At 39.5% G+C, this 23,192-nt stretch overlaps 1 protein-coding gene across 9 annotated transcripts in view; it reads right to left on the reverse strand.

The window, feature by feature from the left end:
- Nucleotides 1–23,192, reverse strand: part of LOC125462069 (serine/threonine-protein kinase 32C) — a 290,855-nt gene that overhangs the window by 11,966 nt on the left and 255,697 nt on the right. For 6 of the 9 annotated variants that reach the window (XM_048551553.1, XM_048551556.2, XM_059653104.1 and 3 more), the window contains 4 exons: nt 6,648–6,773; nt 6,311–6,442; nt 2,092–2,159; nt 973–1,050 (listed from right to left, as the gene is read on the reverse strand). In XM_048551553.1, coding sequence (XP_048407510.1) covers nt 973–1,050; nt 2,092–2,159; nt 6,311–6,442; nt 6,648–6,773 — 404 coding nt within the window. Of the gene's footprint in view, nt 1–972; nt 1,051–2,082; nt 2,160–6,310; nt 6,443–6,647; nt 6,774–23,192 lie in introns of those variants that run through there. The other 3 variants (XM_048551560.2, XM_048551554.1, XM_048551559.1) reach the window with 3 other exon arrangements.

Below are 23,192 nucleotides of genomic sequence, written 5' to 3' on the forward strand. Positions count from 1 at the left end.
ACCCCTGTCGTATCTGCCGCCACCACCAGCTCTGACAGTGTGTTCTAGACTCCCACCATTCTCTGTATTAAAAAAGTTGCTCCTCACATCTCCTTTGAACTTTCCCCCATTCACCTTAAACGCACGTCCTCTATTTTTAGACATTTCAACTTTTGGGAAAAAAAATTCTGACTGTCAAACCTACCTATGCATCTCATGATTTTAATAGACATCTATCAAGTCTCCCCTCAGCCTCTGACGCTCTAGAGAAACAACCTGAGTTTTTCTATTGTCTCCTTATAGCTCACACACCCTCTAATCCGGGCAGCATCCTGGTAAAGCTGTTGTGCACCCTCTCCAAAGCCTCCACATCCTTCCTGTAATGTGGCTACCAGAATTGAATGCATACTCCAAGTGTGGCCTAACCAAAGTCTTTTAAAACTGCGACATGACATCCTGATTCATGTAGTAAATTCCCTGACCAATAAAGGCAGCATGCTTTATGCCTTTTTTACCACCCTATCTACTTGTGTGGCCTCTTTCAGAGAGGTGGGCAACAACTTCATCTCCAAGACTCCAAATGCAGCAGTGCATGCCTGAAACAACCCAAGAAGGAAGAAGTACCCATCCCCAATATAGTAAACACCAATGTAAGAAATTGCTGCTGAGTTTGTATTCAAATAAAAAGAAACAATAAATTTGGTTTTGGTCTTAAAAATTCGTTAACTTTCTAGTTTTATCCAAAATCTATGTCTTTTGATGCTTGATCTTAACTGAAGCGTGATTTCTCAAAAATTGAGATATGTCAAAGTTACAGCCCTCCTTACAATCTCATTGCTTACATAGTTAGCTGCACTTTTACATTTTCATGGGTAATATCTTCCTTCTGGATTGTGTAAGGATATTTTATTAAGTTTACAGGACTAAATCAGCAATAGCAATCACTGACAAATATCTTTTGTGTCTTTCCAAAGATTAAACCCGTGTCATTACCATTTTCTAAAAGGAAGACAGCTGCCAGTCCAAACTGTTGGTTTTGATCTTGGTAAAACTTTGCACTGATTTTTCTCCCTAGGCATTTAAAAATATTTACAGTGAAATAAATCTGAAGATGCATAAAGAATATTGCTGCTATAATTGAGCCAGTTTAACCTCACAAAAACAGTTGGGTTTGATCTTATCAACCAATCTGTAACAATGTTTCATTCAATCCTCTTATTAGTCAAACTCATATCTCATATGGTGGGCTGCATTGCTGATAATCTAGCTATGGTAAACAGGAACAGTGCTAAAACCGCTGGTGCCCTGATTCATATCTCTCAGTATCTCTTCAATACAGAGCTACTCAATTGTATTCCTTTTGAGAGCTTTAATAGCAGAATACAGTGGGTCAACAATGATACAGACATCCCACTTGATTAGCTTCTTAGTACATTAGCAAGGATTAGTGGGAGCTGGTTTGACTCATATTAAAAAGCTGGTTTACTCTGAGCACGTCGTACCATGAAGGTAACCCAGGATCCTGTTCTCCTCAGAAACGGGCTATGACACAAAATAACTGAAGATGTAGAAAACATGCAAAACAAATTACATACCCTTCACAAGTGCCAATTTTAATCTGGCTGCAGCCAATTGAAATGGCTGTTACAATGTGGAAGGCCCACTAATTTGGTGTTTATATTAAATCCTGGTAGACATCAAAACAACTCACATTTACACAAAATCTTAAATGTGATATATGACCCAATGTACTTCACCAAAGCATTACCATGTAAAGTAAAATACAGACTTATATGTGATAGTAGGCTCATCGGTGCTATTTCCGCTGATTAAGTCAACTAATTCCACTTTGCTGCCTTTGCAAATGTGTTTAATTAAAACAGTTGCATTCAATTAAATTGTTAAGACATTATAGAATAAAAATCATGCTGGTGGCATGAAACAAAATTGCTTGAATGATTAGCACCCTTAAAGTGGGGAGAGGAGATGAAGGTGTTAGTAGGCTGTGGGAAAGGTTACAGTTTGTATTCAGAGAATTACTTTCTTCAGTACATCAGCTGCGTTTGCTCTGTGGCTTTAAGGTTCATGATAAAATGCTCTTACCATACTTACTTTTCTCTGTTGAAGACCATAAACTCTTGTCTGACTACTTCTAAACACTCCTGGAGATATTCGTTATCCTTTCAGAGAAATAAAAATAACAATTACCAGAATTTATGAATTACAAAGATTAAAAGAACTCTACTTCAATATGTGCAGTGGTTGTGCCATGGCTGTTACATTGTCAAATTCTGAACTCGTTACACACTTTCTTCAATTTCAAATGAATCTCTACATGTGATTGCAACTGGTCTTTGATGACAGAGGGCCATAGGTAAAGGGCTCAACTGCAGGACTCACTATGGTGGGTAAGAATGAGCTTTCTCGTCCACATTTTGTGAAAGGTAAAGGCTGATAGGATTAGAGAACAACGGATGAACAAAGATATTGAGGTTCTAGTCAAGAATAAAAAACTGTCATATATTAGATATAGACAACTGAGTTCAAATGAATCTCTTGAACAGTATAAAGTGTACTGACATTCTTAAGAGGGAGATCAGAAAGGCAAAGATTCCTGATATGAGATAGCCTTAGCAAATATGGCTAAGGGTAATCCAAAGAGATTCTACAAGTATGTCAAGAGCAAGAGAGCAACTAGAGAGCTGTAGGGCCCCTTAAAGATCAAAGAGGTTGTCTTTGTCTTGAGCCACAGGAGATGGTAGAGATATTAAATGAATATTTTGCATTAGTTTTTACTATAGAGAAAGAACTAGAAGCTAGAGAGCTCAGGAAAATAAATATTGAAGCTTTGAAAACAGTTCACATTACAGAAGAGGAAGTCCTGGAGGTTAAAAAATATAAAGATGAATAAATCTCCAGGATCTGATCTGGTATATCTTCAGACTTCGTGGGAAGTTAGGGAGGAAATTGTGGGGCCCCTTGCAGAAATATTTGTATCGTCTATATATACGGGTGAGGAGCCAGAATACTGGAGAGTGGCTTAATTGTTGTGCCTTTGTTGAAAAGGCAATGTAAGGAAAAGCCTAGGATCTATAGACCAGTGGGTCTGACTTCAGTGGGTAAGTTGTTGGAAGTGATTCTGAAAGGTAGGATTTATATGCATTCGGAGAGGCAAGGTAAGATTAGGGATGATCAGCATGGTTTTGTGCATCTGAAATCATGTCTCACAAACTTGATTGAGCTTTTTGAGGAAGCAACCAAGATGTTTGATGAGGCCAGTGCAGTTGGCATTGTTTACTTGGATTTTAGTAAAGCCTTTGACAAGGTTCCACATGGTAGACTATTTAGTAAAGTTAGATTACATGGGATTCAGGGTGAGCTTGCCAATTGGATACAAAGTTGGCCTAATGGCAGGAAACAGAATGATGGCAGAGGGTTTTTTTTGGACTGGAGGCCTGTGACCAGTGGTGTTCCACAGGGATCAGTGCTGGGTCCACTTCTGTGTGTCATTTGTGGAAATGATTTAGATGAAAATATAGAAGGCATAGTTATTAAGTTTGCAGATGGCACCAAAATTGATTGTATAGTGGATAGTGAAGAAGGCTATCTGGGATTACAAGAGATCTTGATCAATTAGGTCATTGGACTGAAAAGTGGCAAATGGACAGAAATTTGGATAAATGTGAAATATTACATTTTGGTAAATCAAACAAGGGCAGGACTTACACAATTAAAAGTAGGGCCTTGTGTAGTGTTTAGATCTAGGAGTTCAGTTACATACTACTTTGAGATTTATATCATAAGGTACTAGCATGGATAAAAATTGGTGGTCTGGCAGAAAGCAGGGAGTGGGGATAAAAGGGTCCTTCTTAGGATGGAAGCCAGTGAATAGTGGTGCTCCACAATGGTCATTGTTGGGACCACAACTTTACACTTTATACATTAATGATCTTGGTGAAGGAACCGACTTCATTCTGGCTATGTTGGCAGATGATACAAAGCTAGGTGGACGGTCAGTAGTATTGAGGATGCAGAAAGGATGCAGAAGGTTTGGGACAGGCTAGGAGTGTAGGCAAAGAAGTGGCACATTGGATATAATGTGGGAAAGTGTGAGGTCATGCACTTTGGTAGAAAGAATGGAGGCTTGGACTATTTTCTAAATGGGGAAAAAAATTCGAAATCTGAAGGACAAAGGGACTTGGAAGTCCCAATCCAGGTTTATCTTAAGGGAACTTGCAGGTTGAATTGGTATTTAGGAAGACAAATACAATGTTGACATTTATCTTGAGAGAATTAGAAGATAAAAGCAGGGATGTACTTCTAAGGCTTTATAAAGCTCTGGTCAGACCACATTAGGAATATTGTGAGCAATTTCTGGCGCTATACCTCAGGAAGGATGTACTGGCCCTGGAGTGGGCTTGGAGATATTTCACGAGAATGATCCCAGAAATGAAAGGCTTAACATATGAGGAGCGTAAGGATGAGGAGGGCTCTAATTGAAACTGACAGAATATTGAATGGCCTGGACAGAATGGACTTTGGGAAGATGTTTCCCTGGGCAGGACAGACTAGGGCCCAAGGTCACGGCCTTAGGGTAAATGGAAGACCCTTTAGAACAAAGAGGAGGAGAAACTTCTTCAACCAGAGAGTGGTGAATCTGTGGAAGTCATTATGACAAAGGGCTGTGGAGGCCAGGTCATTGAGTATATTTAAGATAGAGATAGATAGGTTCTTGATTGTCAAGGTATCAAAGGGATTGTCAATGGAGAAAGCAGGAGAATGGGACTGAAAAACTTATCAGTCATGATTGAATGGTGGAGCAAACTCGATGGGCGAAATAGCCTAATTACTGTTCCTATGTCTTATGGTCTTATATGTAGACAGTGTGGTTAAGAAGGCATTCAGCACTTTTGCATTCATTGCTCAGACGTTTGAGTATAGGAGTTGGGATGTCATGTTGAGGTTGGACAGGACATTGGTAAGCCTCAAGAAGGATATTATTAAGCTGGAGAGGTTCAGAACAGATTTACCAAGATGTTGCAGGGAATGGTGTGCTTGAGGTTGGATAGGCTGGGAGTTTTTTCACTGGTGCCTAAGAGGTTGAGGGGTGACATTATAGAGGTTTATAAAATCATAAGGGGTTGAGATGAGATGAATAACAGGTGTCTTTTCCCTGGGGTGGGATTTCAAAACTAGGGAATATATTTTTAAGGTGAGAGGAGAATGATTTAAAAGCAATATGAGGGGCAATTCTTTTTACCCAAAGAGAGGTTCATGTGTGGAATGAACTTACAGAGGAAGTGGTGCATGTGGTTACAGTTAAAACATTTAAAAGATATTTGGGTAAGCACATGAATAATAAATATTTGGAGGGATATGGGCTAAGTACAGGCTGGTGGGACTAGTTTAATTTGGGATGATGGTCGGCATGGATTAGTTGGACCCAAGGGTCTGTTTACATACTGTATGACTCTAAGACTGTAAGTAAATAGTAGATGGATGTAAAAAAAATCCTCTCAGAGTCTCATTCTATTAAACAGAGTGTGTTTTCTTGGGCCAGCCACAATACTTCAGGTAGCAGATGCAGGCATACATTCTTTTTAGTCTGAGGTATTTACCATAAGGAGAACATAGCATGGATGGACTATTTAAGCACATCACTGTCGTATTGGGTTTAAAATTCAACACAAATCATTAAGGTTAATCATTAAGGATAAATTGGATGTGACAATGAGTAATTGAAGTTAAGTGAAAAGTGCATTAAAAATAGGCCCAATGTAAAGACAGTTTGTTTTGACTGGGGGGAAGCTGTCTGACCTTGAGGATTTGTGGGACTCATCTGCTTGTCCTGCCTATGTATGACCTCCTGGACTTGTTTTCATCTACTTTTGAGGGCTGGAAAAATACTGTAGTTATTTTGAAATTGAGATTCAGAACATAACCTTAGATTTGGGATAGTATTAATATTAGGGACTTTGACCCACTCATTGAACCTTTCACCAAATGGGCTGAGGTTTATGTGACCGGTGCCATGGACCCTGAGATAGAGGTCCCAGTGCCACAGTTACCAAAGTCCCCAAAGAACAGAAAGACATTGAGAGGCGCACTTGTTTATATCTGTTATTTTACCTAATTGTCTAACTTTATGCAATCTCTATCAGTAAGATAAACTAACAATTATTAATGGGTATATGTATTAAGTATTTTAACCCAATAAGTTAGCTAAATATTGAAGTGCACAGCTTCCTGTAATCATTTTGAACAAACCTTATAGAACTCTTTGGATACTTTCAGACTAACGCAACAAACCATTATATGAATGAGGACTTACTGACTGGGAGCTATCCTTGCTGTTGTCTCTGGATTTGTTCTTTGCCAGCCTTTTCTTCTTTTTGTGTAGTGGCCTTGACTCTAGAATCATTTCTTCAAGTTCAAACGTAGGATCACAGTGCAGCCGACCTTTCTGTTTAAATAATTGATAGTTACTGCTTGGAACTATAATTTTCCAAGATAATTGTGGGCATACAGTTTTTTTTTTGTCTTTTACATGCCTAAACAGTAATCTCTCATTTAACAGAATGGGCAGGTTACAGAATATATTTCAATTATTTGGTTCTATCAGCATTTACAATGTGCTTGCACTCAGGCATGCGATTTTCTTTGCTTACATTTGGAACAAAACCAGGTTCCATCTTCTTCTCGTAGACAGCATCCCAACTGACGTCAGATAAGTAAGAGCAACTTTGAATATCTGAAAGGCTGGACAGCCGGTGTTCAGGTTTGACCGTAAGTAACTGGGAAGAAAAACAACAGGATTCATTTAAAAATTTTGCTTTAAATTTTGCAGCTTTCTTTGCTGGTTGCATATTTTCATCACACAATCATCTCTCAGACAGTGTATTCCTGATCATGACTAGTCACTCCATATTTATTTTTCTGCATATTGCCTTTTTAAAATTAATATCTTAAAACACCAGTTCAAGGAATTCTGAGGAAGGGTCACTGGACCCGAAACGCTAACTCTGATTTCTCTCTACAGATGCTGCCAGACCAGCTGAGTTTTTCCAGCAATTTCTGTTTTTGTTTCTGATTTACAGCATGTGCAAATCTTTCAGCTGTTAAAATACCAGTCCTCTAGGTTATGGATCCCTCTGTCAATGGGCACTATTTCTCCCTCTCATCTCTGTCCACAAGCTCATAATTTAGAACACCATGATCAAATCTCCTCTCAATCCTGCCTTTTTTCGAAGGAGAACACTCTCAATTTTCCAATTGATCTGGAGAACTAAACTTCCTCATCGCTAGAATCCTTCATGTAATTCTTTTCTATCCCTCTCTAACACCTTCTTTTACAGTCTTGCTAAAGTGTCACGTCCAGAACTGAACACAATGCTTCTTTTGAAGTCAAACTAATGTCTTACAGAAGATAAGTCATGAGATCATAAGATATTGGAGCAGAATTAGGCCATTTGGCCCATTAAGCCTGCTCCACCATTTGATCATGGCAAATATGTTTCTCAACCATTTTCTCCTGCCTTCTTCCCGTAACCCTTGATCCCTTTACTACTCAAGAACCTATCTATCTCTATCTTAACTCTGAGTGACACGGACTCCACAGCCCTCTGTGGCAATGGCTTCCACAGATTTACCATCCTCTGGCTGATGAAATTCCTCCTCATCCCAGTTCTAAAAGGTTGTCATGGTATTGGACTTCAGCCAAGAGTGTCCTGCCTGAAATACTCTTGGTGTAAAATGATGAATTGATCCTTGTATTTGTGTTTGTGTCTTTGTGTATGCATGCCTGTCTCTCTCTCTGTGTGCGTGTGTTAGTAGATTCTACTACAGGGTGTTAAGTGGATTCTGTTAACCAACATAATAAGGTTACTTATTAAAATCCACTGCACCTGCCCCCACCCCACCACCTTATCTCTGAATTCAGTCTTACTGGCCCAATAAAATCCCAGTCAACGTTTTGCAGAGACAATCTCACTGCCAAGGTTAAATTGATTGACCTGTAGCTGCTGGGTTTATTGTTCCACCCTTTTTTGAATACAAATGTAACACTCACAATTCTTTGGCTCTCTGGCATCAGTCCATATCAAAGGAGGAGTAGAACAGTGTGGACAGTACCTCCCAAATTCCACATTCACTTCCCTCCGTATCCTTAGACGCAGCAGTGAAGTGAAAGTGTTCCTACCTCTGAGCCAGGAGGCCTGGGTTCAAGGTCCACCTGCTCCAGGGGTGTGTAAGAACATCCCTGAGTGGGTTGAATACAAAATGTAAAAAGTAAAATTGTTATTTCCTTCTGCATTGATATACTTGCAAGCCGTCCTGAAAAAGAACTTTGACAAACTATGTCTTGTATCAGATACACTTTGTGGCATGTAGGAATCCCCAAATATTAATCAAATTAAAACTTTTGAATTTGTGGTCTCTGCAGACTGAAATATCTGAAATTTGTAGCTGTCTCTCAGTGACAATATATACATATGCTTTCCTTAAATTTTGATAATTTGAACAATAAGAAATATAAAATGTAACAATTTTAAGGTGAAAATTATGAATGTAAAATGAAACTTATATGGAACTAATGAAATTATATTCCACAGGCATTGAAGAAGTAATCCATTTGTATTGAGAATATTGAAAGTATGATGCACTATAAAGCACTAACTGTACGACTGGTTAATTTTTCACATAATCTTAGCAATTATTTTGAGACAATTTTAGCTCACTGCACCAATGCATCAAATTAATAGAGATAGTGGGTGAATTAGCCCCTAAAATATCACTAGAAATTTCAGAAGATTGTTTGATTAGTGCAAGCATATTCTATGAAGAGCCGCTCCTCCACTTAGAGATCTTGTCTCTCCCATTCGCCCTGCTCCAGATCTCACTACAGCCTCTTTCCTGATCCTGCTGCTCTACCAGAGACAGAATCTACAATTCGGAGTGCAGCAAGGTCAGAAGAGAGGAATCTCATGATCTAACAGCTGAAGGATTTTTTTTCTGACTGGTCCTCAACACATCATTCAGCAGTGTTACAGAAAGTCTGAACAGAGTTATTCAACAAGTTGAGCCCATCCATTCAGGCCTTGGTGTTGGGGAGACAAAGGGAGTCAGGCCCAAGTGTAGGGTGGGGAGCAGGGTACTGAGTTTCAGAAGCCAGGAGAAGAAGGGCTGATAACAATGTGTGTTTGATTCCATTTTGGAAACAGTATGGAAAAGTTACTTAACACCAAATAACAAAAACATCCTACAGATGGATTCAAAATTGAAAGAATTAATATTATCTGTTTATGTAATCTGTTATTCATGTAATCCATCTTTCTAAAAAAGATAACCCTAAAAAATCTCAAATGCAGAAGTTAGAATTGCTGCATGACTGGATTAACAAAAGTGTCTCACAAAAGCCCTCGGAAAGAATTGTCCTGACCCTCACCTCTTCATGTTGCATGCACATTATACTGTACGCATCCCAAGTTGGGGATTGACATTTAAAATGAGGTGTGAGCATTGACTGCACTAAACTGTGTGGCCACACAGCTCCCTGGAAAGTACCCTTCAGGCATGGTCACATTATATGTACTGCACATATGTGGTGATGGAATAAGATCTAAAGTCACCAAGTAATAAAAAAAACTGGCCCTGTACAATAACTAATTTTTACAGGGAAATCCAAACACATGTACAACCACAAAATGTTTATAGGTGTATGTGCAACTCTGTAAATGTTAACCATTTTTAAAAAATCCAGCAAAATTATTCACAGTGGATCTACAGTTAACAAGGATTCATTTCTCCTTTCACTCTAAGCAAGTCAATGTTTTATTTAAATTACTAACACGGTGTATCACTGAGCCAGTGGTGACTATGAAATAAATACTAAGACTGAAAACACAGGACCAAGACTGTGATCATTATTTTAAGTTCTCAATTCATCACATCAGACACCAAATACCACAAGAGTACCAGCCAATGAAGGGATGATACAAGGATATTTTAGCTAAGTAATAAGCACATTGAGTTAGATTTGTTACCTCCCTTTAAGAAAGCACTGACAAACAACAAAGACAGTTGCACAACACCGGTGCTACAAACAAAATGATTCTCATTAAGCAAATTTTAAATCACTTTTGTAATTAAAGATGAAGTGTCAGCAACTGAAGATGATTCACAGGGAATACAGCACTTACTGTGAACAAATTGATTGCTTGCCTTTATACTGTTAACAATTAATTAGTAAATATATTTTATAATAAAGAAAGCAATGTTGATTTGTGGCATCTTCAGTTCTGTGCAGATGAATTTTCAATGATAACTAATTAGAGGGCATTGAAAAAGCCAGTACAATTAAACAGGAAAAGTAAATTCCTTGAGTGCAAGTCACTTCAACAAAAACAGAAAATGCCGCAGGCACTTTGTTGTCTTTTTAACATCTGTTAAGCAACTTTCTGCTTTCTCACTTAGTAAAACCTGACAGATCATTCTCTTTTGCTTCTCAGTAGTTTTATTCCCTTCCCCTTGTTCTTTTCTTAATTATTGTTTATTTGTAACATTTTCTGGTTTTGTCAAAGAACCTATGGCTGAAATTTCAATCTGGTTGTTTGCTCAATACACATTACAAGGCCTGTTGAATTTCTGCAATTTCTTTTCTTGTTTTATGTGCTGTAGAAGAGATCAATGGTTTACAATATAGTGGCTAAAGTTAAATTTTCCAATTCAGTTATTACAAATTTCAACATATTTTAATAAACATTCACAAAGGTGGTGTCCCGTCTCAACAAAATTTTATTTGATTTAACTATTTGTGATAAATAGAGCTATACTCGGTGAGAAACAAGAGCTTTCCTGAGATGAAGTAGAGTTAGATGGCAAATAATAATTACAGCAGGAGCAAAGGTATTTTGTAAAATAGGTTAGATAAACACTAGAAGATAAAAGAAGGTAGATAGGGAAGGTAGCAATGTATTGTGGACTGAGGGATAGGATAGACAGTGATCAGACACTTGGGGAGAAAACGAGGAATGTTTATGACATGACATGGAGATCCCAGTGCAGTAAAACTTGAATTTTCTCCACGTTAAAATGTTCAAGTGCTGGTCCACTTCTTGGTCCTGCTCCAGTTCATTCCATAAGTGCGACCTGTGGCAATATCGTTCAGGAAGCAGCTTATAGACCAGCTGCTTCCACATTCACCAACCAATAACAGATGGCAAGAGGCAGATAGTTGTGGGAAGGTCAATCGCAGGAGCTCCAACGGAAGGCCAACCAGCAGCACCACCAGGAAAGGCGAGCACAGCTCTTGGTGAAAGAGAATGAGAGACTACAACAAGATGGAGAGGTTCGTCAAATGGTCCAATGACTTGCAAACACTAAGGTCTAGAACTGTCAGGGAGTGCAAACAATTGATGATCTACACTTGGTCTCACCAATGAAGAGGATGCCACATCGGGAACAATGGATACAGGAGACCAAGTTGGCGGATGTACAGATGAACCCCTGTTGATACGAAAGGTTTGCTTAGGATCTTGAATGGAGGTGAGGGGGCAGGTTAGGGGCAGGTGTAGCACTTCCTGAGGTTGCAGGGAAAGGTGCTGGGGGTGGTGGGGTTGGTAGGGAGTGTGGAGCAGACAAGGGAGTCACAAAGTGAGTGGTCACTTCGAAAGGCAGATAGAGGTGGGGAGGGAAATGTCTCTTTGGTTGTGGGGTCGGATTGTAGGTAGCGGAAGTGGCAGAGAATGATACACTGGATGTGGAAGTTGGTGGGGTGGTATGTGAGGACCAGGAGGACTCTGTCTTTATTTTTGTTGGGGGGAGGTGTTTTGAGGGCAGAAGCACAGAAAATGCAAGAGAATGCCATCAAGTGTATTTTTGATTATCGGGGGGGCAGGGCAGGGAAGTGCTACAGCCCTTGAAATAGGAGGACATCTGGGATGTGCGGGAGTGAGCAGACATGGCGGAGGCAGAGGCATTGGATGTAGGGGGTCGCGTTCTTGCAGGAAGGTGGGTGAAAGGAGGTGTAGTCCATGTAGCTGCAGGAGTCAGTGAGCTTGAAATAGTTGTCAGTGTTGACGTGGTTACCAGAGATGGAGACAGAGGGTCCAGGGAGGGGAGGGAGGTGTTGGAGATGCTCCAGGTGAATTTGAGGTTGGGGTGAAAGGTGTTAGTAAAGTTAATGAACTGCACGAGGCAGCACCGATACTGTCATCAATGTAGCAGAGGAAGAGGTGGGGGATAGTGCCCATGTAACAGTGTAAAAGGGGCTTTTTGACATATCCTAAGAAGAGGCTGGCATAGCTTGGGCCCATACGGGTGCTCATGGCCATCCCCTTAGTCTGTAGGAAATGGGAAACTGGTTGCCAACCATTTTAACTCCCCCTCCCACTCTCTGGGTGACATGTCCATCCTGGGCTTCCTCCAGTGTCACAATGACACCACATATAAACTGGAGGAGCAACACCTCATATTCCGCCTCAGGAGCCTACATTCCAATGACCTAAACATAGAATTCACCAGTTTTAACAAATCTCCACCCCTGACCTCATTCCATGTCCAATCCTCCCTCTCATCCCCATCTCCTTGATCTGACGCAACCTGTCCATCTTTTCACCCACCTATCCACCCAACCCTTTCCACCGACTAATCTCCACCACTCCCTAACAGCATTCATCTATCACCCTCCCACCTACCCTTCTCAGCACCACCCCTCCTCTCTATATATTTCCCAGCTCCCTTCTCCCTCCCCACTTCTGAAGAAATGTCAACTTTCCTGCTCGTCTGATGCCGCCTGGCCTGCTGCGTTCCTCCAGCTCCAGACTTAACTGACAGGTCTGCATTTAGTTTTGCAGATTACATTCAATTCCAAAGCTATCCAATTCAGGTCACATAAGTGGAGTTAAAATACTACCTGTTCAGTTTGCTGGCCACAAATGGGGTACCATTGTTAGAAAGGCTAATTAAAGGCTGGGGCTGCCACATAATGCTAAGTGATGACCCATTGTATGCAATGAGTCATCTTTCATTGTTTTATTTTAAATTGAAGTTATAGCTATAGGGCAAAGTCAGATAGAAAAAGCAAACTTCTCTCCCTGTTCCTAATTCGATTATCAGCTGCATAGCAAAAAATTTAGAGGATATCCAAGGCTCAATTTTTGTTTGCTGTGCACAATCAAGACAAAGATTTATTTTCCATGCTTTCTAATGGAACGTAAATCAGAGAGGTGCGGCATATTTGTGACTTCCACAGTAGGATCATCACTTTGGCAAACTGTACTCTTTGTCAAAGATTAATGTTAATTTCATGACATTTAGCATGTTTAAAAGGGGGCCACGCAAATATGGAAGAGATTGAGATCTGCTGTGGCAAACATAGACATGAATGAACAAACAGCCTTTGGCAGATTGGCTCCAGGGCTGCTTCTGCTTGTGGTGATTTCATTTCCTTACCAGACTGCCTTAATGAGACATTAATCTGTGGAAGTACAAACAATACAGCCAGTATACAATGTATCAGGGCCATTAACTTAGAGGTTCCACTGTCATACATCAGACAGGGAAAGCAGGAAATGGAGCTGAGCTTGTTCATTCTAGATCTTCACCAAATACTCAGTCTGCCCTATTTATGCTATAATTTCTAGCAGGAAATGTCACTCTTGTTTACAGCAGAAAGGAAATGCACACAACCCATACAAAATGTGAACCTTAGGCACTGGTGCAAGTTTTATTTAACAACCAATTGTTACAGCTGACAGAAATTCCAAGGGAACATTGCCAATAGTCCTTTAGCAGTATGCAACACCAATGGGTTAAAATGTGTATGGCTATGCACGCATGAATAGCTCATGTGATAGAATCATGTAGCACAAAAGGTCATCACGTTGCACATTGTGTCTTTGAAAGAACTATTCGATTAGTTCCACTCTCCTGCTCTTTCCCTGAAGCACTGCAAATTTCTCCTTTTCTCCCGCATTGTAAAATTAACATTGAATTTCAGTATGTTCTTTTTTCCACTTAGACTAGGGTTACTTAGGGTATCGATCAAGTCTCCACAGGATTTTTCACCAGCAACCGCGAGTGATTCTGTTGCACAAAAGAGTTATAGAAAAAAAAAGCATTACTTCTGTATAGCAGTACTGTAGTGTGGGGGTAACAAAAAAAAGTGATTAAAAAAAGTTGTACAACGCCCTTCTGCGCTCATTTTCAGTTTGAAGCTATTGTTTGCTTCTGAATGTAAACAATAATGCACCTTGTTACATTCCTTCACATCTAGATATCTTTGCTCACTGTTCAAGACTGCTTTGAGCACTCATATATCAAAACTATTTTCACTCGAAGCACTAGCACCCTGGCACAGTTCCCCAATATAATGACCAGAACACCCTGTTTATAATTGCTTTAATTCCTGTTTGATAACTTGCCTTCACATCATCATCACCAAAGGAACCACCTTTACTTCGACAAGAGCAAGAATGGCACTGCTCAACCTTGTACCATACTTTTAACTGTCACACACACTTACTTAGAAGTAAATTCATAATCCAATGAGGAACAGGAAATTAATATACTCTTACTGTAATTACTAATTCCTTGTAGAGTAAGAAAAATGAATAGTTTATAACTCTATGCTGAAGTAATTATATTTCTCAATTAACAATGACTTTTATCCCCTTTCCTCATCAGTTCTGGGATTCACAAAATCGTTATTTTATAGGACAGAACTTGATTAGTTGAAAACAAAGGCACATTTTCTCAAAGCTTTTCAATTTGCACTCATCAGGACAATTAGCAAGAAATAACAAATTAGAAGGAAAATATGTGAAGACAGAAATAGAAATTTCTGGAAAAGATCAGCAGGTCTGGCAGCAGCTCTGGTGAGAAATCAGATTTAACATTTTGGATTGAATGATCCTTCCTCATTTTGTATTTCATATGAAAGAATTGTGCCAACTGGTTAACAAGTTAACTCTGATTGGTACAGGTGTTACCATGGAGAATGCATCAGATAAACAAAGACGGGCAGTTAACTGTCAAGCTAGGTTTAAATTTTAAACCAATCAAGTTGACTCTGATTGGTCCAGGTATTGCCCTGAGAAATGAATGAGAGAATGACTGTAATCTATTCTGTTGAGTTGAAATAGGTACAAAACAGGGTTGTGTGCATTAATATAAGCATTTATCAGTGCACACAGTGCAGTATACTGTGAGACAGTGATAACATTAAATTGGTTGTTCGCATTATTCTTCACAGACTCAGTATTATATAGCAAATGTTGCCCAATCATGAAATCACATTTAATGATGGACACGACATTGTGGGTTTTTCAATCGTGAGCTGGTTTAGACGTGGTCAGTACACAACCATAGGAAGTAGGAACATACAGCCCCTCGAGCATGCTCTGCCATTCAATAGGATCATGGCTGATCTGGAATTCCACACATCCACATTCCTGTGTTTTCAATGATACTCTTGATTCCCCAGCTGATCAAGAATCTGCCTACTTCAGCCTTAAATTACACAAGGAGTCTTCCCCGACAGCTCTCAGGGCAGGGAAGAAATGTCTCCTCACCTCTGCCTTAAATTAGTGCCCCTTTATTCTGAGATTGTGCCCTCTCATCATAGACTCCCCATGAGGGGCAACATCCTCTTAGCATTTAACCTGTCAAGTCCCTTGCTCAATATCTTGCTTATTTTGAAAAAGCCAAAAGGATATACTGTTTAATACAGTCTGTAATTTGTATATCACATTTGTCATTTCTGAAAGGTAGAAGTGCCCTGAGCCACAGCCCTGACACAAACCGTTCCCCCAATCACTCTCACTGACATCCAACTGCTCTCCCGACCCAAACTGACCAGTCTCTGGCCATTTGATTACTTTCTGATCCATCCTAAATGGCCTCTGACTAAACCCTATACCACCTCACTGCCTATCTAGCCCCTGATCTGAGCCAATCTCCTAATCTGAGCAGACAATCCCTGACCAGATCCAATTACTGAACACCACCCAAATACCCCTTCAACTCACTGACTAGCCTCCCTGTGCACCTAGCTTGCCTGTTTATGTACTCCATCAATTCACCTACTCAATCATTTACAATTTCAACCATTCACTAACAATGACACTTGTCAGCTAGTGCCATACAAAAGGGGCAAGTGATTTGTGAGTGATAATGGGAACTGCAGATGCTGGAGAATCCAAGATAATGAAATGTGAGGCTGGATGAACACAGCAGGCCCAGCAGCATCTCAGGAGCACAAAAGCTGACATTTCGGGCCTAGACCCTTCATCAGAGAGCTCTCTGCTGAAGGGTCTAGGCCCAAAACGTCAGCTTTTGTGCTCCTGAGATGCTGCTGGGCCTGCTGTGTTCATCCAGCCTCACATTTCATTAAGTGATTTGTGAGGATCCTTTACACCGGTCTCTGCATTGCAGGATTTCTGAGCTGAGGGAGATTTTAGGATGTTGCACAGAAGATCAGATTTTAAATGTAACCAGGTAGATGTGGAGTTTTCTGACTGTTCAGCATAGGATGCAGTGGTAGGATACTCACTGAGAGCTTTGGACAATTATTTCTATGAAAATTTTACATTTTTTATGAGAATTAAAGCACTTAACTAAAACTGAGACACATTTTGTCTCTATGGAAAGTACTTGCTATTTTAAAACACACAAGATAATTCAGTCAAGTGCTGTATTAATAACAAAGGTAGCTGGAATATATTTATAAACATTTTTTATGATTTATGAATATCAGCTGTAACTATAGATATATTCACCTAGAATCTCAGATTGGTAAAAAGCAATTTTTCAGCATAAAGTGTATATTGTGCCTCATAACTGATGTAGGCCTATTTTAAATAGTACTTGAATTTATTGGATTGGAGGCTTTGGGGTTATGTGATAGAGGAACCAGGAGCCTGAAATGGGCAGTAGCTCCAATATTGTTTTTGCAACATTGTGCATGTTTAATGCTGAATTATCTACAAAGTAAATAAAATGGATACTCAGCGTTGATGGGAGTTGTGATGAAGGCACGTGTTTACTTCACAAAAGACGATTATTAAAGCAATTTTTCAAATTTTCTGGTCGCTATCTAACTAAATTTCTTGTATATTCTGTTACTGTTCAGAAGCATTTCAAGGCAGCTGGTTATTATAATACTATCATACTCAAATGGGAATCCCAGGTCTGTGCTGTTTGGTAGAAAAAGCGAATTCCAAATGGAGGCTTCACCACAAATACTCTATAAGTTATCACCAACGCTCACACATAATCTCTGGGCAGAAGTGTACATGCTTCCATTAGTCAGAGTAACAGAACCAATGGAGGTTTCATACACAGGGAACACCACAACATAGTTGGACTGCCTGTTCCATGCTGATTTGCAGACAAAATCCTCCTTAAGCACAGCACTGCCAGTAGCTGTAAATATCACAGCAGATTTAACATTAGGCTTGTTCCAGGTTATCCCTAGATACATAAGCAACATAAGCCAATTCTTGTCTCCAGACTATAAGCAAGTAACTGAAGTTGTGGAAATGTGACGGGGTCACTACCTACATGAATAGATTGTAATCTCTGAATTTGAGATCGTCGGCATGGTATGATACAAGTCAGAGAGTTGTCATATTGCCTTTAACTTACAACCGTTTATTATTGTAGAGAAAATTCTGAATGTTGAGGCCTCGATTTCAGCCTGCAAGTAAGGTCCATATAGGAAAGCCACTGCGAGGCTGGGGCACAGCCTGGTCAACAGGATTCCTGAGACTGAGGGGTCCTTTTACTTGGGTCCTTGTTCACAGAGGGCCTGAGCTGTCAGCCTTTCAGAAAAGTCTAATTGTGGTGAAGCAGTTGGGAGGTCAGGATTAATGATGGCCAGCTACCAAGGGAGCGGGAGAATGGTTATATTGCGGTCATCTGCTACTGACAGAAGGGAACAGGTGTGATTGGGATTGGGGGGAGGCAGGTGTTGGATTGGAGTCTCACAGTGGTCAGAGATTGTAGACTGTATTTGAGGGTCCTCTGATGGTATCTGGGAGAGAGCGTTGGTATGGGAGAGAAGGATAGTGCTGGGTGGGGGAATTAGTGGGAGCAAATGGTGGTTTCAAGAAAGAGAAGAGTATGTAATGGTCGTCAGGGAGAGCTGACAATAGTAAAGGGGTGTCCAGCAGTGGTTGGGAAGGCTTGGAGTAACAGATTGTGCCTAAAAGAGTGATAAAAGCAGGAATACCTCAAGACATTTAGGAACTATTTAGCGGAGCACTTGAATTGCCTTGGCATTAATTCATCTTTTTGATTAATGTAGATGAAGGCATATAAGTTGACATTTAAAGTTACAAAACAGTCCCTTCAAAAATGGGGGCCAATATAATCACTGTGTATAAAATATGAACAGCATTCTTCTTACCAAAAGACCTTTTCCAGTTCATCTTTGACCGTGCATGGGCTGCAATCTACAGGCATGCCTTAGTAACAGAGCCAATACTTCTGATATTTTATCCCACATGCATGACTTACAAGATAAGTAAAACATGCTCTAATAAGTGTATAGCATTCACTAAGGGAAAATGAAAATTGATTTATATGCCCAACATGGGACTAAACATCAATTGTGGTGCTGAAAGATTGGTTAATGCTAGATGTCAGCACAACTTGGAACGTTTTCTTCCAATGGAATGTATTTTTTCACCTCACCACTACATTTTTGTGAACTGGGTGCATGGCCCTACATCTCCATTGTTCCCAGCATCACTGATGTGTCACAGTGTCTGCAGCTCAGGCTTCAGCTCAAAAAACAAGAGACAAAGTTCCCAGATTAGCCAGAACTTCCTGCAGATGTGATCCCCATGAATCAAACCAGCGTCCACCAATTGCCACATACTACAGCTGCAACACATTCCCTGCCCAACCATCTCTACTTTGGTTAATTTAAATGGATGTTAACTATTTAAAAAGTGATTTTCTTAACTGTACTCTTCATTTTCAGGGACATTTTCTGATTTCAATGACGGAGCCAATCAAAAGAGAGACAGAAGAAATATCCACCAATCACGGACCTGGGGTGTCTCACTTCTGCTGTGTCAGGTAGAAACAGGTCGATGGGGCTCTAAGCTGCTGGTTTTTTGTCTCTCACCATCACTGCCATGCTACTGAAGCTTCATTCTTCTCTGAAAAAGTCTCTGACTCTGAGTCCAAATGTACCATGGTACCCAGGAAATATCAGGATGATTAAAATCTAGTTTCACATCTGGTAACTGCACATGACAGTTATAAAATCACTCACATTGACTTTTCCCACCCCCTGTTATCCCAATTGTCCCTTGATCCAAGCCAAACAGCCTCTCCCATCATGACTGCACTTCCCAACTGCTCTAGCTTCTGACAACACCCCATGACCCATTCTGACAAGACCCTGACCTGACTATCCCCAGATTCATTTACCCATCTACAAGACCCCGCATCTATATGCCACCCTAACCACCACATCATACTCAAATGCCACCCATCCACTTACCTTGCCCTCACTACCCCCTCTATCCATTCATTAATGGTCATTCATTCACTAATATTCATATGGATCTTTAAATGTACCATATGGCAGCTCGTGCTATAAAAAAGGTTTTCTGTGTTGTCTTCCAGTGGATGGTCCAGTACTGAGATGAAGCTCTTTGATGGATGTTGTGCTCTGCAATTTTTGAGACACCAGGTATGGGAGACCTGCAAGGAATGTGGAGGAGCACTGCAGCAGCATCGAGGCATATAAGAGTATGAGCTGAGTGGCAAACCAATGATGGTCATCACTTTGTGGAAGATCCAGACCAATTATTTTTTAGATTAAGATGATAATGAACATTTTAATATATTTACTACTAAAATGGCACAGCTCAATTTAAAAAAGATGCAACTTCCAACAGTGCCAGTGTTTCAGCTGTTCAGAAAAAATGGGTTCTAAATGTCATTAATTTTAAGAAATCCAGATTTAATTACATTGATGAATTGATCCATGCAAAGAATTGTTGAATGAAAGATTGAAGAGTTGAATAATTTGTGAAAAAGTGGATGACATTATCAGCAACACAGGCTTCAAAAGAAACTGCTTGCATTTGGTAATGAGATGGGAGTTCATAAACAAACAATTACTATCCCCTGATGTCCTTGTTTTATTGTTTCTGTCCTTCAAATAAGACCTGAAGATATTCAGCCATGGATTAGGTTAGGTACTTCATTATAATCAAACCTCTTTCCATGCACCACCATAATTCCCTCATGGCTTCATAGCACACTTAAAGGGAAAATGCATGATTCATTGACCCTATTTGCTTTTATGAAAAGATTATGTGCTGATACAGCAAGGATGAGGTTTATATCCTGATAGCTCTGCTGATCTGACAGTTCACCTGTGACAAAGTTGATGCTGAATTATGAATAATCAGTGTCACAAATCAGATTTAAACAATGCACTGTGTCTCTTATTCACATGCTCCATTTATATAATCAAAATAGACTATTTTAAATATAAATATATTAATATGTATAAAGTGAACTGATTAATACTGAAAATTGAAACTGTGCTTTTCCAATGGATGACATTTTCACAAGTCACACAATGGCTTTCATTTCACCTATTTTAAAGTTCTTTCTCAGTTCTTTGACTTTGAAATTGGACATAATTTAGCATTTAAGGGTGGATGTTGCAGTTGCCTATGGCTGAATAAGACAAGATAGGTACTAGACATTTTCTTTTTAACTGACACAGACAATCGAAGGGAATTTTAGCTGATGCAGCTATTCATACAGATGAAATCATGGCCTTCAAAGTTAGACATCAAAATGCCTCTGAATCATAGTATGATGGGACTAAAATGCAAACAGTCGGCCTCTGATAAGCAGCTCAGATGAAAACAATCTGTTATAAGATATCTGATTTTTACATGAAATAGAAAGCGAAACCTTGACCTACCTGAGGTAAGTTTTTTTAAAATAATTATAATTACATATAGGAGTGGACACATAGTCATACAAGAATAGAAGTTTAAATGCATTGGATATTGAGGAATTAAATTTCTGAAAGCAGTTAGCATTGGATGCAGAAACTTGTTTCGATAAACACCCTTGACAAAATGTTTTTCTCCATCAGCAAGAAGGTTAGAACAACAAAAAGGTTCAAATAAGATAATCTCCTAACAGTACCAAGAGACAAGAGAATATAGCAAAGGGCAGAAACAATTTTGAAACAGGGTCACTATGACCTCAACAGAATAAACATCTGTCACTTTGCAAGTTAGATAAGAGGTAAACCTCTTCTGCACTTGTTACGTTTTGTTGCAGAATCATAGTATTAGGTTTAACTATGTTTACATTTATATTATAGCTAGTGCTATAAATATTTAACAATTTGTAGAAATTAACATCCTTTTTATACTTTTGTACTAAGATCAGCAAGATATATGAATTGCATGAGCAGATTTGAAAAGTTATCAGTAATAAGCAAGTATTCTGGATGTGAGTTTGCTCGCTGAGCTGGAAGGTTCGTTTTCAGACGTTTCGTCACCATTCTAGGTAACATCATCAGTGAGCCTCCGACGAAGCGCTGGTGTTATGTCCCGCTTTCTATTTCCTTCTGCTAATTTATTCTAGATATTTTGGTGGCACCCTCCAAAATTGTTCATAAGAACACAAGAACATAAGAAATAGGAGCAGGAGCAGGCCATCTGGCCCATCAAACCTGCTCTGCCATTCAATAAGATCATGTTTGATCTTTTTGCAGACTCAGCTCCACTCACCTGCTTGCTCACCATAACCCTGAATTCCTTTACTGCTCAAAAATCTATCCATCTTTGCCCTAAAAGCATTCAATGAGATAGCTTCAACTGTTTCGTTGGACAGGAAATTCCACAGATTCACAACTCTTTGGGTGAAGAAGCTCCTCCTCAACTCAGTCCTAAATCTGCTCCCCCTTATTTTGAGGCTATGTCCCCTAGTCTAGTTTCACCCACCACAACCTTCCTGCTTCTATTTTGTCTACTCTTTTCATAACTTTATATGTTTCTATAAGATCCTCCAATAGACTTCCAACTTCCATTGAGTATATTCCCAGACTACTCAATCTCTCCTCATAGGCCAACCCTCTCAACTCTGGAATCTTCTTAGTGAATCTGCACCTCTCCCATCCTTTCTCAAGTAAAGAGACCAAAACTGCACACAGTACTCTGGGTGTAGCCTCACCAGGACCCAATTCGGCTGCAGCATAACTTGCCTATTTGTAAACTCTATCCCTCCAGTAATAAAGGACAACATTCCATTTCCTTTTCAGTTACCTGCCACACCTGCAAACCAACTTTTTGAGAATTCATGCACAAGGACACCCAGGTCCATCTGCATAGCAGCATGCTGCAATTTTTCACCATTTAAACAATAGTCTATTTTAGCGTTATTCCTACCAAAATGGTCATCCAATAAAATTGAAAGGGATGAAAAATTCAGAGTCAGAGACAGCCCAAAATCAAATCTGTGCTTGTGTAAGCAAGGCTTCACAGAGGATTCAAAAATTTGTTAAAGGATGAACGTGATTTGTAAATGCATTTTTACTCTATTCATTTTTATTACAGAGTCCAATTATATCCAGAGGACGCTCAGAATGATGACATTATTCTTTCTCTGTTGATTAAACTAAATCTACATGATTTATAATTACAATCCATAATTTTAAAAATAGATAAGGAATAATTAGAACGTTGAAATGCAGTTTTCACAGTTGAGAAAGAATGACCCACTTTTCAACTTCTAACATTAGGAAGATGCAGCTGGGATCAGACTAATTCTCTAGATAATTAAAACATTGATTAACTTCCTACAAATAAATTAACATTCTGAACTTCAAAGTGAAATCTAAGTCAACTCAAAGCCTTTTTTCTAATAATGCGCAGATTTGTAATGTGCTTAAAGTAATATGCAAAGAATGAAGCATTTTGAAGACAATTTTAAAAAAAACACAGCCACAATGACACAAAACAGCACCGACTTTTCCACGATCTTTTTCTCCTACAGTCACACAAAAAGCTGCAAAGGAGACTAATGTGTTGAGTAGCAGTGATTCACTAATCTGACTTGGGTAGTTGGAGGTGCTGAGGCTGTGTAGCTCATGATGATTAGCAGTAAAACAAATATCAATATCAGCAGCTCAGCATCACGCCCTCAAGGGTAATTAGGTAGAG

Source organism: Stegostoma tigrinum, chromosome 20, assembly GCF_030684315.1.
Source record: "Stegostoma tigrinum isolate sSteTig4 chromosome 20, sSteTig4.hap1, whole genome shotgun sequence".
Taxonomy (NCBI): Eukaryota; Metazoa; Chordata; class Chondrichthyes; order Orectolobiformes; family Stegostomatidae; genus Stegostoma; species Stegostoma tigrinum.